At 37.3% G+C, this 17,700-nt stretch overlaps 1 protein-coding gene and 1 long non-coding RNA gene across 2 annotated transcripts in view; one reads left to right on the top strand and one right to left on the bottom strand.

Moving 5' to 3' along the window:
• LOC103140505 (cadherin-10-like) overlaps positions 1-17,700 on the bottom strand; it is a 39,731-nt gene that overhangs the window by 13,344 nt on the left and 8,687 nt on the right. The window contains exons 3-6 of the mRNA XM_007555686.2: positions 7,256-7,550; positions 2,357-2,476; positions 1,363-1,530; positions 1,102-1,283 (exon numbers count right to left, since the gene is read on the bottom strand). Of these exons, the coding sequence (XP_007555748.1) occupies positions 1,102-1,283; positions 1,363-1,530; positions 2,357-2,476; positions 7,256-7,550 (765 nt within the window). The remainder of the gene's footprint in view (positions 1-1,101; positions 1,284-1,362; positions 1,531-2,356; positions 2,477-7,255; positions 7,551-17,700) is intronic.
• LOC103140504 (uncharacterized) overlaps positions 16,678-17,700 on the top strand; it is a 51,958-nt gene continuing 50,935 nt past the window's right edge. Inside the window, exon 1 of the long non-coding RNA XR_476512.2 lies at positions 16,678-17,508. This is a non-coding gene — a long non-coding RNA (uncharacterized LOC103140504). The remainder of the gene's footprint in view (positions 17,509-17,700) is intronic.

The raw sequence follows: 17,700 nt of genomic DNA, 5'->3' as shown, positions 1-17,700 counted from the left end.
AAAGAGAGTTTCTTGCAAAAGGCTCCTTTATATTATTCATTTTACAGGCTTATGATATCTGATTTTACACTGCGCTTCAAAAATAAATCCTGTCATATCTTTTTTTTTTTTTTTTTGCATGAATAAATGTTTTCAGGGGGCCATTTTTTCTTCATAAGAAAATCATGCTGGGGTTAAATGTTCTGTAATGTTGGGAGGGAGTTGTTTTGTAAATCCAGGCTGGCTCAAAAGACGGCTAAGGTTCGGCAGTAATGGAAATATGCAATAAGTTTCAAGTTCATTTCAATCCCAAGATATTTAGAAACATACCAACAACCCTTAAACCATTAAAAAAAACTTCTAGGGATAAATAGTTGACTGAAAAAAAATATTCCTTGTATTATTTTTCTCATTTTGTCTGCTTACAACCACAAACTTAAATGTGTCTTTCGGGTATTTCCTGTTAAAAAAATAAAAATAAAATAAATTAAAAAAATCACAAAGTCGAACATAATTAGCAGTTAGGTGAAAAATAATGCATTTTATGTATCAACAAACCAAAACAAATAGCTAACCCCAGGCTGAAAACAGACACACTAAATAAATTAGAATATTATTAAAAAGTGTTTATTTCAGGAAGCTTATCTCAAAGTGAAACACATTATAAAGATTAAATGCACAAAGATGGAGGTTTGAAATGCTTTGTTACTGTTACGATAATTACAGTTTTGGCTTAATTATTACTCTGAATATGTTGTTTGAATATGATTAATCAAATATTAAATTAGTTGACAATTATTTCAACTAATTTAATATTTGTTATTAAATTAGCGAATAATCACAATTATTCGCTAATTAATTGTGATTAGTGAATAATTAATTAGCGATTAATTGTGATTAATTAAGCGATTAATCACAATTAAGACGATTAATCGTTTCAGCCCCAACTGAATTACACACAACTGATTGCAATCGATTTAATCAGATTTAAAAATACTACAAATATTGTGTAATATTCCTTCATTTCATAATAATCCACTACTTAAAATCCAAGTAAAATACAGGAAGTTCTGTGTGCGACATGACAAAATGTGCAGAAACTTGAATAGAATGGGGCGATACCTTTTTAATAATGATGACTCCTTCCTGCGTCGCCTGGTCGGTGATGATGTTGAATGTGTCGTGACCGCCAACGATGCTGTACTCCATCTCGGCGCTTTGGCCCACATCGGGATCGTCGGCCTTGATGCGTCCGATGGCGCCACCTATCTCCGTAGACTCCACCGTAGTCACTCGGAAGGAATCTAAATGAAATTTAAATGTCCGTTTTTCAGCGGTTTAAGCCTCTGTTGAGTCAGTGGAGATGTATTGGGAGGTCCTTACGGTTGGCGAAGCGTGGCGGACTGTCGTTTACATCGGAGAGGGAGATGCTGACTGTCGTGGTCCCTGAAAGCCCCCCCATCTGTCCTGCCATGTCTTTGGCCTGAATCACAACCTGGTAGTGCTCCTTCACCTCTCTGTCCATGCCAGGTAGAGCTGTCTTTATGGTTCCTAGTATTAAAAAAAAGACATTTTATTACATCTATATGACAATTTGATGAGATCTCAAAGGAATTCAGATTCCTGATAAGGTTAGAATCCATGTTTGGGTTATTTTCAATACCAGATGTCTACATGAATCTAAATAGTTTATTCTCCAGAAGTATTTCAATGCAGAATATACTGGATTATTCTAAATTTTAACATTTTCAGCAGTTTTACCCCAGATTGCTTTAAAAAAATCATGCTAACAGAAATTCTGGCAACATGAACTCTGGTGGAGTTCAAATCCATAAGTGACTGCCAAAAGCAGGAAGTGGATTGTATCACACGGCATTCTGGGTAAATTAAACCAAAACAGTGAAGAACTAGCGAGAGAAATGACTCATGGTCTTTCACCAGCGACAAGAGAAATCCTACAAGCGCTAAAATCTGACGCCACTCTAGTTTTGTTTACATTTTGTCAAGAAGGAAGTTGCACTCAGTGTCTTCCTCTGAGGTTTTCCTGTCGTTTCCTTCAGTAGTTCTTGGTGCAGCGCCCCCACAGGAGAGGAGGGGAACAGGTTTGTTCAAAAACTTTATTTTCAGTGTGAAAGCGAAACGCAGCAGCTGCAAAATGTATCAAATGTTACAAATTTGGTCCCCATTCGAACCGAGTGTACCGCACTATCATATTGCTTAAAAGGTAAAATCTTACTTTACATTGCTTAAAGTATTGTCTGATCTCCTTAATGTTGTGTTTTATTCCGTTCTGTGATTCAAATCATGAAAATCTGACAAACATATAATTTGTCATGACATTAGGAAGGCATCAGAGACCTTGCCGGGTTTGTCTTACCGTTTTCTGAGTCCACAGAGAAATATGGCTGCCCCTGCAGGATGCTATACACCAGCTTGGCGCTGTTTCCGTATGTTTGATCATCGGCGTCAGTGGCAGTCACTGTGACCACAGACGTACCTGTGAAATTCAAAGAAAACACACAGTCAAGTTCAGCTGCTTGTAATGCTGTGATCTGAGTCAACTTATTTTCTTGTTTGCTTTCAATTTGCATGGGCTGGCTGCAGGCCTCAGAGCGCTTTTCAGCCATGCAGTTTTTTTCCAGCTTTTAATACCAACCGTGCCCTCATGTTACTGTTTCAACCAGTAGCCAGTGACTAATCTTTAGTGACTAGATGGCCTAAAAACAGGGCTGGAGTTTAGTTTCTCCTGGCACCTCAGTGATTAAACCCTGTTTTTTCTTTTTCCCATTTCATTTGTGTGTTTCCTTTGAGCTTTGGTGAGACTGAAAAAATCAGGCAGCTGTCAAAACTAATGCATCTAGTTAAAAAGGACAAGAGTTGAATATAGATTTTGACAAACTAATTCAAGTTAAATATATTATGAAGTTTTAGGGCCATACTAAGATTTTTTTTTTTTTTAATTATGAGAATAAAGTCATACTATGAGAACACACATACAAAAATAAAGTCGTAATGTATGGTCTCAGAATAAGACCGTACAAGAATTAAGTCAACATAATACAACAGTCATATTACAAGTATAAAGTCACAATATTACAACTATTTTTGTAATATCACAACTTTATTCTCGTACGATTTATTCTTGTAATATAACTTTGTTTTTTATTTCCTTATTGTGGCCCTAATACTCAGTCGTACTAATGTACCTAAAATAAATGAGATACAAGTTTGTTAGAGGTCGCGACATAAATAAAATGTTTATTTTGCTATTTAAAAAAAAAGAAATGAATTGTTTTATTAGAATCTTTTAATTAATTTCTAATATTCTATAACAATTCTTAAGTGGTGAAATGAAAAATCTGCACAGTGTGCCAAATTCTTTATCCGATTAATCAGTTAATCGTCAGAACAATTGATTAATCGGTTCCATTTTTGTCATATCTGCTTCAGGGATCATCAAGATTTTTGAGAATATTTTTGAATTGACCTTTGTTTCAGTAGCTTATATATTTCCATAATTAGTGCTTTACAATTTCAAACATAAAAGCAAATAAAATATTTATTTTTGCTTTACAGCCATAATAAATATGGTGTTGGCAATAAGATGGTTATTTTCTCATTCAGAAAAGGAACTGAACTGTTTATTTTCATCTTTTAATGTATTTCTAGTGTATAAAAATGCTTATGTGGTATAATGGAAAAATCATTTTTATCCAATTAATCGATTATGCTGATGATTAATCAATTAATCATTTCCAGTTTTGTTTTGGGCTCAGGGTTTATCAGGATTTCTTCTTTGGAGAACATTTCAAGTTGATCTTTTGTTTCAGTGGCTTGTGTATTTTCAAAATTAATGCTGTACAATTTCAAACAAAACAACCATTTTGTTTTGTATATATTTTTTGACAACCATAACAAATCGGACATCCCGCCATTTTTGCTCAAGGTTACCACACAATCAGAATCTCGTGTAAAAAAAACCCAAATAACTGAAGCTCACAATGAGCTCAGCTCCTCTTAGACATCCAAACACGGAAATCGCCTCAGTAATAAACCCCGCTTTATCCAGCCGAGCGTTTCAGCAACCCACACTGCACATACTGTCCTTGGCATTCAGGAGACCTCTGCCATGTCCTGTTTGGGTCTGACTGTCTCTGTGCATACTAATGATCCCCTGAACATCTGTCTCACTTAGTTCCTCCACCGATAGCGTAAAGGGAAGAGGGGGTTGCTGATTCTCCATGGCTGGCTGCCTTGATAAAGTAACGTGTTCAGTTTCAACATGTGAGGCAGCTTATTAGTCCACAGATGAGTAGCGGTGACCCTGACACACACCTCTCCCCTGCAGCCTGTGCAGCTGGGAAAACTGAGGACACCCATTTATGAATTCCAAATTGAGTATTGTTATTTGTCATAAAGGCAATTGGTTTTTTGATTTACCCCTGATTGCTCCTGTGTATTAATTTGCAGCTTCGTAATTGAGGATTGATTTCAGCTTGCATGCATTATTTTCATAAGCTTTGTTTATATTCAAGCCAACCGATTTATTCCCATTACTTGAATTCGAATGGAGTGCAATGAAGCAAACACTTAATTGGAAAGACTGTGACAATCTAAACTTTCAATATTTCAGCTGCCTATTAAAAATGGCAAATGGCGTTACTTATTATGAATGCCCAATGAGGCTGACCAAACATAGCAGTCAGAGAACTGCAGAAAAGCTGCACTTATCACAGTAATTTGCCTCATCTGCATTTTAAAACTCCTACCATGAAGTCACGATAAAAGCTGGACAATAAGTTATTGCAATAAATGATAATACTGTTGTTTTGAAACTATTTAAGGCCTAAGTTTCAAGTCTCCACCTGGATATTTTTGCTTATTTTAATTATATTAAGTTCTTTAAATGTCCTGAGGAAATATGTTTGCCCATTTCTCCAACTTTCAATCTCTAGCAGTTATTTTCACAATTTACTGTCTATTAAAAGTGCGTTTCATCAGAGTAAACCAAAGAAAAACATACTCCCTGCAACAGCAGGAATGAAATTACCGTAATAACCCAATATTGGCTCTAAAGCTTTACGTCTCCCTTTTCAGAAACCATTGGAAATTGTCAGGTAGCTCAAAGTATGGCGGAGTTAGGGTACCACAAAGTTGGCCGATGAGGGTTAACACTGGTACTGGAAGACATTTTAAATGACTAAAGAAAACAACAGAACAAATAAAATGAATTATGAAGTGTCTGTAAACAAAATTGTCCCTCAAAAAAAGGCGAGTTGAGACCAAAGCACCAAACTGAAGAATTTTGTTTCTACCAGTTTTTGGTAGAAAGAGAGAAAAAAAGAGAAAAACTCTACGTCATGCAAATGAGTTCATCTTAATTTATCATGCAATTAACTGATTTATTGCTTATTGCAACACTCCCACTTACCATATTCTACTCAGTCTATACTGACCACCCATAACATTATGACCGCTGGGCTGTAAAATGAGCAGCGTCTATGTCCTGTTTGCCTAGGATTTGCAGTTCATCCAAAAAGCAAAGGGGGCCATCATCAAAACGGTGCAGGCAGGGATCAAAGAACAGAAAGAGAGAACGGAGGTGCTCATCCAAGCCCTCGACCTCAATAAATCCAAATCTGATGCAATCTAATGGCATCTGCGGGAAGCAAGGCGAAACCATCCTGCAAATCCACAGGGCCCAAAGGATCTAACGCAAACTTTCTGGTACAAGAAACTTACAGGGACCCAGGCTTTGACGGGATAAAGTTAATAATATGGCAAAAAGTCTGACTTACTTTTAGGCAGCTTTGATGTAGTTTCTATTAATATTAATCACAATATGAGTGACAAAATACTTTTCCTGTAAAATGGAATGGTGTTCTATTTGTCTGCAACACTTTTGAGGTACGTCTGTGCAGATTTCTGTCTATTTTAGGGCAGCAACTAACGATTAATCGATTATTCTGACGATTAATCGATTATAAAATTGGCACATTCCACAGACTTTTCATTTAATCACTTAATGCTTTCTTAGTTACTAGAAAGCAACAGCATATTCCTGTAGTGAAGCTGAAACTACCAGTCCAGCCTGACTCTCTTCTAAAAGAGATTTTCTTTGATTTACAGACAAAAGTATTTTCATCTTAAATACAAATGCAAATATTTTTTGTATAGTTTTGACTTTATTACTGCTCTGACTGAATATGTTGTTTCAACAAAAGACATTATTTGAGTTTTTACACTCTAACGATTAATCGACTACTAAATGAGTTGACGATTATTTTGGTAATTTATTAATCACAATTAATACGATTAATTGTTTCAACTCTACCTTTGTAGTGGTCATTCTAGTGACTGAACATTGTCATATTTCACACTGTATTTTAAGTGTCATAGATTTGCATTTCATACAGCCATTACAACAAATTACAGCTGCTGTTTTCTTGATAAATGTTGTCATTTATCAAGAAAAATTTCTTATGATTTTAATTTATTGTTTTCACGATAAACTTCAGTTATTGATGTTAAATAAAAAAACAAAACAAAGTATGTTATTTTTGCTATTCACTTTAACTTTGAAATTATTGTCAGATTTTCTAAACTTTGAGTTTTAAGAAAATACATTTATGTGAAAAAAATAAACATTTTCTAGAAAAGATTTTTAAAATTTTTCCAAAAGTTAGATATTTTCTCAGACACTTGGAAATTTATGCGTTTAAAATATTACAAATTTTTGAGATTAATTTGTCTTTTTCTTGCAAATTTTCAACTTTGAAGCCCAGACATTTCCTATTTCCTATTTTTTCTAGAAAATTTGAGATTAATCTCCATCTGAGTTTTTTTGGTGAAAATTAACTTTTTCTGTCAACATTGACCATAACATGCTGCCATAAATATCAGTCAACCTGATGTTTACGTTGGACAATATTTGTGATGTCCGGTGTGTTTTCAGAAACTGCTGTTTTCTTCATAATCTTGTTCATGAGAATATATATTTTTTAGATAATGGAACCAGCAGCACAATAAAAAATTTATACAGAAAAAGTAATTGCAATTTATGCAAAAACAGCAATATTTGTCAATCAGAATCATAACCACAAACTTTCAGTATACTCTAAAAATAAGAGGACACTGTGAAAATAAGATTTTCCGCCCTATTCAGGAATTCATGCTTTGTAGTGACTTTGCTCAGACTGGGACCGTGTATCTGCATGAATCTGCATGTTTATTGTAGTAAAAATAATTTCCCCTCAGAACCAAACCAAAGACTCACCGACTTCAGACATTTCAGGGACACTGGCGTAGTACACCTCCTTGTCAAATCTGGGCGCGTTGTCGTTGATGTCGTGGATCTTTATGTTGAACTCGGTGTCGGGTTCGAGTTCTGCGTTGGTGTTTCTGTCCAGGACCTTGGCGTGAAGCGTGTACATGGCTTTCTCTTCCCGGTCCAGCCGCTTGGTGGCGTGGATGTCTCCGGATTTCTCGTCGATCAGAAACAGGGTGCCAGCCCCGTCTCCGGTCAGGACGTACTTCACGGTGCCGTCGCCTTTGTCCGCGTTGGAGTGCAGCTGGAAATCAGAAGACAAGTTTGTCCAATACAGAGAACAAACTTTAGAAAGTAATTCTGTCTGACTGAAAGGTGGAAGTTTTAGTTGTGGAAGTTTTATTTTTCCACTCTTTTTAAAGCAAAGTTGGTTTAGGGGCTGGACAATGTGGCTGAAAAACTTAAAAATATATAAACATATTACATCGGTCAGTATTGATAATTATTTCTTAGTTTCTTGGTATAAGTATTTGAAATACTGCCAAACTTATGGAAGAGGATCAGTGCCACTGGAAAAAAAGATTTCTGACTTTAATCTCAGAATTCTGAGAAAAATGTATAATTCTGAGAAAAAAGTCAGAATTATTTTTTTCAGTGACCCTGGTCCTCTTCCGTGCAGCCTAGTGGCGTAACGAGGCTGTAGGACCTTTCCTGCTTTATCCTGTTTTCCCTCCACGCTGTTATTTTGAAGCAGTTATAAGGCACAGTGCCAAAACCTGAACCCAAAGAGAGACTGGTCGTGAGCGACAGCTAATGTGTAATGATAGACTTGAACCTTCAGGGCACATAAAGACGATTACAAAGTCAGCCTTTTATGACCTGGAGAACATTTCTAGCATTAATTTACAAAGAAGATCTTGAGAAACTTGTTCATGCATTTATTTTTAGTCAAAATAATTACTGTACGAGTGTCTTCACAGATCTGCCTATAAAAAAAAAGCAAAAATAGAGCACATTACTCCAATTTTAAAGTTCTTACAATGACTCCCTGTTGCTCAGATAATAGACTTTAAATTCTTCTTTTAGTTTATGAATTATTCAGTGGTTTAGCACCAAATGCATTAAAGATCTGTTCTTGTTGTATCAACCTTCCAGACCACTCAGGCCTCCAAACATGGAAAAGCAGAATTCAGTTTTTATGCATCACAAATCTGAAACAGACGCCCAGAAAACTGGAAATGTTCCATTTTAGTTCAATAAAATGTTACAATTTAATGTCAAAATTAGTGTCTTTTCCTTTTGTTCTGGGCTTGACACACACATATTGTGCCAAAACTAATTTTCTCTTGGTTTAGGACCTGAAAACGTGCTATCTAATTAAAGTTTCACTTATTTTACTTACGGTATTCTGATAATCTTGGTTATCATCAGAAATTCATGCGACTCATGCCTAATTCAAATGTTTTAACGTCCTTTCAAATCGTTTCGAATATTCCTCAGCTGTTTCATGGTGGTGCATTAAGGCTCCATAGAAACCCCTTGTGAGCGATGAAATAATGATGTAAACCCACCAAGGAATCGGTCTCGGTCTCTAAATCTTCGCCTCCCACTGCGGCGAGGGCGCCATCGCTCATTACTCAAGGTCAATTTATGCTCCGATTTCTCTCCCAGATTGGGCCTTTTAAAAAAAATGAGGAAAATCTGACCCAGAGCAACAATTGCTAAAATTAGTCACCTCTGACCCATCGATCACCTTGAGGAGCCTGGCGGTGTCGGCGAGGAGTAATGGCGCCATATTGTGACAGACACTTGATTCAAGCTCATTACTGCGCTGGATCTGTCAGCAGATATATTTAGAGCACTATCTCATGGGCTCACATTTTAAATGACAAGGAGTTAGGGACGCGGAGTGTACCTCGGCAGCTTATTAATATTAATGCCTGCATGCTGCGCGGGGAAGTAATTATTTTTTTTTCTCCTGCGTGTGGAAGGAGCGATGCCAACAGCACAACTTTTGGATGGAAATCAGAAAAACGCAACGCCAAGCCGGGCCGCCGCCGTTCCCAGGGAGGCATTAGAGAACGAGGACGACGTTCGAAAACAAGACGCCGTCAAGTTCAAATGAGCAGTATACGCGGGATTTGGCTCTGTTTTTGAAGAAAATTTCATGCAGATGAACCCTATTATTCCAAGTCTATTAAAGAAGAATATCAGTCAGCTTGAATGTTTACTTATTCATTGTTGTGAATTTGAATTCCCTCCTGAGCTTTAGGCCAGTGAACCAAGGATTTAAAGCGGGACGCTATGGATGTAAAAGCTCCTGCTGTTATTGACTATAATTTATGGGACAATTTAAGCAGGTAGGAGAGTATTCGTATGAATTTCTTGCCCCCGAAATAGGCTTCTCATTCCAGATAAAAAGAAAAAACGTGGAGGACAGGAATTGCAAATTAGCCGGCGCTAGAAATGCAACAGTATGCAGTATTTGTTAATGCAAACCACATAAAAATAAATGAGAAACAAACACAGAAGCACCTTCTCCCTCTGAAAAACTCATAATTCAACAGTAATCCTTCATCCTCTACTTTGAAACCAAATGTTTATCTTGGGTATTGCGTGTAGGAGGACGCTGATCTCTTCGGCAACATGAGAGCAACATATTTCATCAACGTTATTCAGAACTGGGACTCTTCAGACTTCTTCTTAATTAGGCCAGAAGAATTTCAGACCACAGGAGTTGCCTTTTTTTCTCCCTCTAAAGCTTTTGATTATATTTTGCACTGGTTTTTTTATGTGATCATTACCATATTTCCCTGTCTGTGTTGCTAATCCTGTAAAATAAAAATGAATATGAGAATAACAAACAAGCAGCCATCAAAGACGCCTGTACTTTACCAACGGAGCAAACACGCTTCCTTAAAAACATCCGTCAGTCTTTGGAGAAACTTGTATTTTTAAATAGTGTTGGTGAAAGTTTTCACACCCAAATGAACTTTTTAACATTACAAAGAAAGTTTAATGTCGTCTTTCCATGTTCAGATGATGGATTCAATGAGATGTCAAAAGTTTGGGATATTATTTTATAGCCTAACTCTGCAAACATTTGTAATGGGAACACAGCTATTGACTGCAGTTATAATGCTGCTTGTATTAAATAAAATATTTAAAGATGCTAGTGGGTTTCTCAGCAACTGATTAACCGGTGGATGCAATTTGCCACAAATAAAAAGAAACTGAACATGCGACAAAGTGTCGGGTCTATCATTAAGAATGCACTGCAGACAAAGAGATTTGGTGGAAAATAATAGAAACAAAATGGTTAAACACTAAAGATCAGGATAGAGTTTATTCCTTTTCCAAAACTCAAAAAAGTCTGAACAAATGTGAAATATTGATAAATTCCTGCAGCTGACCTCATGAACAGCTGCACAGGTACCACATGTTCATCTACATGAAGGTTTTAGTCATCATTGCACCGTAGGCTTAGTGGTCAAATCAAAGATCGATGCGTCAAGCTGGGCCCAAAACAATAAATGTTTGCTTTGGCTACAAATGGATGCAGCTTCTTTGTAAAGCAGTAACGTTTTAGGCATGTGGTGCAAATATTCTAACAAATGTGATCAAGTGTGATCAGTAAATACTCACACGCTTTTTACAAGTGCAAAATGCGCCCAGTACAATAAGCCAAAAAAGATGCATAAATATGACAGAAAACATAATTGAGCTAATATTTGGAAAATTTAAAAAATACTCTAAAAGTAGAAGACACATATTTACCAGCAAAGCCAATTTTGAGCAACAGGACAACATAATAAATCCAGCGTATCCTCACGTTATGACACAGCCGAGCTGCTATGACTCAAGGTGGTTGAGGCTAACGCTAACTAGCTGCTAACACACCCTTGGTAGCTAGCTAGCTTTTTAGTGGGATATATAAGTCTTAGATTTAATTAATGATCATCTTAAAAAGTTTTAAATTTAAGTTGGTGAAACCTGCAGAAACCCTGTATATGGACAAATGGATTTTAATATTAGAAAATAAATAATGAATCTAAAAAAATCTAGAAAATCTGCTGCAGATTATTTTGCTACATGCTCCACAATTTGTGCAGACAAAATGTCTGAGTGTGACATATTAGCCTAGCCGAACTGCTGTGACTCGAGGCGGTTGAGGCTACAGCTAGCTAGCTAGCATGTAGCAAGCTAGCTCGTTTTTTTACATCTATTACCAGGACGCAGGTCTTAAATTCCATTCATTCTGGTCTTAAATAGTTTTAAATTTGAGTTGGTGGAACCTGCCAATGGATTTAAATATCATTAAGTTCCAGATTTTTCTAGCTTGGGTTGGAACCCTGCCAGCCTTATTTTGCTGCCTGACTTAGCCGACCTGCTAACGGCTAACAGCTGCCATGATGAAGAGATTTTCTGTTGTTAATGTCACCTGTCAGTAGCCTGATTAGTGAACGCCAAACATTTAGGTAATAACCAGTTTCTGTCCTCTGGCTTGCTAAATTTCTCACTAAGAGCTTCTGCAAACAAGGAACATTTGTGCAAACAGTGATAGCATGAAATATTTCAACATGTGCCAGGAACACAGATTTATCCAATAATACCACAAAAACTCAAAACTCCCTCGCTTTAAAGGCTACAAACCAAAGTGTGTGGCTCTTCTCTGACACGTGAATCTATATTCATGACTTAAATCTATATCAGTTTGCACAGCTTGGAAAAAAAACGCCTTGGTAATTTTGAATAAGCGTGGCACAAAGTGTTTTTGCACAGCCTCCCCTTAGAAAATCAAATGTTAGCACATCCGCACTATATTTGCAGAGACTTAGCGGCACGTCTTCCAAGGCCCCGTTGCACAAACACAGCCTCTTCAAGGCCTTACAACAGAAGCACAGAGGAGAGCCTTGATGAGTTAAATCGCTTTGCACAAACACTGAGGAATTGTCAGTAAAGCAGGAAAAAATCATTGGCAATTCTTGTCAGGTCTCTGGTAAGCATTGCTCGCTGCTGCAAAGAGGAGATAGCAAAATAGAGCACAGAATGGATGCAGAATAATTACTCTTTCTCCTCTCTCTCCCTGCGCCTTTTAAGACCTGGGCTGTGTTTCTTTACTGTGCTATAATGTCACATCTGCAGGTTAAAGTTGCAGCTCGCCGTATCTCTTAATGCGCTTTACGATTTTCCATTACTTACGCAAAAATTTATCAAACGAGGCCTTCCTTTCCGAATTCCCCTGGATGCTTATTGTCCAAATATTAGCACAACAAAGCAAGCTACCTTGAATATTTTAATTTAGGCCAGCACATTTTGTTTACAAGGCACAGCACAATGCAGTGTACCAAGAATTTAATAGGATTTAGCTCACTTCAAACACACCACTCCAGTGCTCCTGAATCCAAAGTTTGCGGCTGTATTGCTCAGCATTGCAAGTGTTCACACTTCACAGCCTCGCTTAAGAAGTAGGCCACCGCAGCTGCAGACAGCACAGTGCTCACACTCACTAATGGCCTTCTCAAAGTATGTTAAAATGAGATTTTTTTCTTCCTTTTTCTTCTTATGGGAGGGTGGTTTTGCACTTGATTGCATAGGATATGAGTGGACCAAAAGATACGCCGTGCTTCTTTTAATCACGACGACAGCTGCGACAAAGCAGAGGGTTAAAGGTTGCAAATCCTACAAACGGAATGAGTAATTGTTTGTCTATGTCATTTTCTGGTATCTGTCAGCAGCATTCGGCACGCAAAAGCCTGAAAACGGCGTGTCTTTTGAACGCTGCGATAAGCATTATTGTGGAGCAGCAGTGCACCGCTTTCCCTTTCAGCTGAGCAGAGGGCTATAAAAGACTGACAGTTCTTTACATCTAGTTTCACTGCCATAATCAAGAAATCAACCTCAAGTGACAGTTAGCGAGCGTGCAAAGGCTGATTGGAGAGGTTTGATTGAATGTGAAATAAACAAGGTTTCCCACAGTGCACTGCAAAAGGCTATTAAGTGATCTTTATGTGGAAGACCATCAAAGCTTTGATAGCTTTGTACAAAACATGAGTTCTTTCGCAGTTTCATTACTTTCTTTTTTCTGTCTCGCTTCTTTCTTTCTTGCAGTCGACTTTGTGATTATATAATTACACAACGTATGTAATGTATAATTTATGTCAATTATGTAATGGGCAATTACGGGCGAAGGAAAGACGTGATGTTCCTTAAAAATAACACTGTAATGAATCAAATTCATATTCTTCTCTTAATCAAGTTTACAGTCTTTGAGGGTAAGTTCAAGTTTTGACGCTAAAAGTACAAAGTTTCTATAAAATCATCCAAACAATGAGTCAATTTTAGATAATTGGCTTTCCAGATAAATCTTTAGTCTTTCACCTTTACTCCAAAGTCCCCAACCCAAGCCTTTTGGTCAAAGTCAAATACTGCAAAAGCACAAAATATTACAGAGTTTTTTTTGGTCTAGTTTCTAGTGGAAATATCTTAGCACAATTCAAATAAGACAAAACTAACTTACATGTAACGTTTCAGCACGATATCAGAGCTTGTTTTATGTCAATAATTAATATTGATGGGAAAAGTACTAGCTTCACTGGCAACTTACTTCACTTACATCTTGTAATTAAAATAATCTGCCAGACGAACAAGTACTTTTTATGTATTTTTTATGTATTTTATACATAATTGGACCAACAGGAATTGTATTTCCTGATCTTTTTTTTTTTCAAAATGGCCGCCATGATTGTCATGGAAAGTGTATCTTTATCTAATTGCAATAAAATGTGCAAAAGATAAATGTGTTTGGTGTTAAATCATAGCCCATATATTTTAAATCATTGAAATCAAAAATATTTTTTTGATCTTTTTGCACAGTTTTCAAAATGGCCGCCGTGTTTGTAAGGGAGAATATATGTTTGCGTTTAAATTGGCACTAGTTACTGCCAGTGGTGGGCACAGCTAACCGAAAAGATGAGTTCACTAATCGGAAGCTAACGCTAATCAGTCTGAGCCACACTTCTTCTTCTTCTTCTTCGTCTTCGTCTTCTTCCATTTGACGTTTGGTGTGAGACTCGCAAACAGCAAAGTCCTCGTTTCTGATTCGGCTACATATCATTACTTTAATGTTGTATGGGTAGGATGACCAATATTATACACATGATGTAGCATAAAGTTATGAAAATGGGTAATATTGCTAAAGAATGGCGGACATCTTTAAAAATGGCGGTCATCCTGAAATTCAAGTGGTAAATGGTAAATATGAAAAACCACTGACCACTTTTTTTCTCTGTTTGTTACATTTTCCATTTATTTTGTTTCTAATTTACAAATAACACTAACACATGTTACTGCACATAACTGTAAAAACTACATGGGTATTTGACATATTTTGAATTTTTATATTTTATTAAACTATACGTATAATTTTTTGTGTAAGATCATACCGAGGTTATTTACTTAACTTAATTTTTTGTGAACTTCACCCATAAAAACAATTAAAATAAAACTATATTAAAATAAAATGGCTTTTCGTTTCTAAAAAAGTATCATTTGAACGACTCTTTAAAGTGAACACAACCTCAATTTACTGACTCAAAATTGACCTTCTTTTAATATGTAAAAAAAAAAAAAATTTATGTCAGTAAATAAATGTAACATTGAATATTCAACAGGCTGTTCTCATTTTTTATTTTTTATTTTGTAGCTCTACACTACAAAGACCGGAAAACAAGTAGTAAAATAAAATGTATTCTGTTGTGGACTAGAAGACTGTCTGCTGTGATTTATGTAGATTACATGTGTATTATTGGTGATGCCTATTCAAAACCCCATATAGATAATAAATCTGAATAAGTTGCAACAAAGGCATCCATATAAGTGCTCTCTACAGCTTGGAGAGGTAAAGTGGATTCTCTGTGATCATGATCTCGAGAATCTCACAATCTGGCTGCCTTGAAAGGTGATAGCCACTGGGAGAAATCAGAAAATGGAGTCAAAATTAGAATACTCCTCAGTTCAAGATGAGTCATAATGTTTTAAGAGATTGAATAGACTCAATTAAATCCAAAGTGCGCCCTGTTTGCTATTATTGAACTTGTCAGTGAAATAATATGCTTCTTCCTGTGTTCGTGCTTCCTCTATGAAGTCGTTCTGTTTCTCTGTCACCGGCAGAAGATTGTGGCTGTTGTTAGATTTACCGATGCGTATCGCCACGCCTCCGCCTGTAAAACACGAAGCACAGAGCCTTCACCAGCACCGCCACCTGTAAATTATTTAACCGTCATGAAGTTCTGACAGTTTAATGACTTTAGACACAAGGAGAGCGCAGAGACGGCAAATGTGATTGCCACGAAAGTTGGATGCCAACAGGCATCAAAGAGTTTGGGGAAAAAAGGAAAAGTCATTGATGATTCACCGGATGGCTCCTTTTATACTTCACAGCAGCTGCTTTGCTGCATCATCACATATCAGAGAGTGAATTTATATATTTTTTTGATTGATATGTTTTCTTCCTTTCCATTTTGTCTCTCTTTTCTGTTTATTATACGCTGCACCTTTCTCCTCACCCACATCAGGATGATAGTTTCTGCAGAGGAAGTTGTCATCCCCCCACCCCTCTCCACTCAACCCTTTCACGAGACACTTGTTTTCTCCGGAGACTGAGGTGCCTGATGAAAGCAAGCCTTCTTCTGAGAAAATTGGGTGTTGACAGTCGCCTCATTTCCCTCTCCGAGTTGATAACGGCGGCGTTCCACCATGCTGCCTGTCTTTACGGTGAGCCGGTGAGCTGACAGGACCCACTCTGATCTCCGGGACTGAAGATGAGAAGAGTTGTCCCAAAACTCTCTGGGATCGGTTGTAGTCCTTAAATTGGATCTCAAAGCTGAATCTCGTGCTGATAATGTGTCCAGCCTCCTTATCGTACTTTTAGTAAGTACATTTTTTCGTGGAACAAGTTCTTGACCTATGAAGACCTCACTGCAAAGACAAATTCTCGTTTTTCTGGTCAAGAGAATGCCCCCTTCAAAACAGTTTTAAAGGGGACGTATTATGCTAATTTGTACGTTTTTGTACATTTCCATTTGAGTCTGTACTGCTTCTAAGCAGTGCAGACACCAAAAAAAAGTTTTTGTTTTTTCGTGTCTGGAAAAGTAGCCATTTCAGAAAACTCAGCAGACACTGCCCTCTCACCTAGTGACCTTGGCCAGTCACCTAGCAACCCCCGCAAAGACCAGCCCGTTACTTGGCAACCCAAGCTGAGCTGCAGCACATTTGGTCAGTTGGTTTTACCTCTGATTTGTACAGTACAATGGCTGCTGGAAAAGACAAGTGTTTTGTTATTGACTTCTGACCAATCAGAATTCAAATTCAAAAATACTTTATTGATCCCAAAGAAAAATTAAATGTTTGTTGTAACTCATATTAGAGTTATTGTAGATAGTGAAAGTTGTTGGCAGGAAAGATCTCCTGTAGCGGTCTGTATTATAACGACTCTGCAGAACTCCCTTACTGAAGACACACTGTTTTTCTAAGACAGTCTCATGAAGAGCATGGTCAAGGTTGTCCATAATTTCATTAGTTTTATGAAAAATGTTTTTTTTGCGTCGTCACCTCCAGTCGTCCCCGTTAAAGAACCAGCCTTGTTGAGCCTTTTAAAATCTCAAACCTTGCAAACCTTGAATGATCTTAGCTTCCTCAAAAAAATCTCCCGTCCACGCTGTTGTCCAAGCGAAACCTATTTATAGTCCTCAACCACCTCCACTTCTTTTCCCATGATGAAAATAGGGTTAGATGTAACCCTGTTTCTCCTGAAACCTACAGTCATCTCATTTCAAGAAGATGCCATAAAACGGTCAACTAGATCTCTGTACTCAGCTTCTTGTCCATCTCTGATACAGCCGACGACTGCAGAGTCATCTCAATATTTCTGTAGATGACAAAAGTCTGACTTGTGCTGTAAGTCTGAAGTGTAAAGAGTGAAAAGAAGTGGTGAGAGTACAGTTCCCTGTGGTGCTCCTGTTTTGCTCACCACCTGGTTACACACACAATCCTTCAGTTTCACAATCTGTAGTCTGTTTGTGAGGTAGTCAGAGATCCAGGTGTTAATTTCAGTTATCCGGTGCTACTCCACACCCAGCCACTAGGGTGCGTCTGTCGCATTGGTTGCATAGAAAAGGCTTATGGACACACGCAGAAGAATAAACCTTCCTGTTAAATGCTAACAGAAGCTCAACATGTATGCCTCATCTTTTCTGTCACAGGTCAGTAAATATGTCTTCTAATCGATATATGTTGTTGACTTTTAAGATTTGAAGATATTATTTAACTACTAAGTCACGTCATTTGTTATCTGATGAATGTTTTTGTATAAAACGGGACATATTCCTGTATGCTAACTCGTGCTAATGTTAGCGGATTTTGCGCATGTGTTAAGCTAACTGACAAAGGGTGAA

The sequence above is a fragment of the Poecilia formosa genome, unplaced genomic scaffold (genome assembly GCF_000485575.1).
Source record: "Poecilia formosa unplaced genomic scaffold, Poecilia_formosa-5.1.2 Scaffold72, whole genome shotgun sequence".
NCBI classification, from domain to species: domain Eukaryota; kingdom Metazoa; phylum Chordata; class Actinopteri; order Cyprinodontiformes; family Poeciliidae; genus Poecilia; species Poecilia formosa.
Note: the sequence above shows the minus strand (reverse complement) of the source record. Positions and strands in the feature narration are given on the sequence as shown.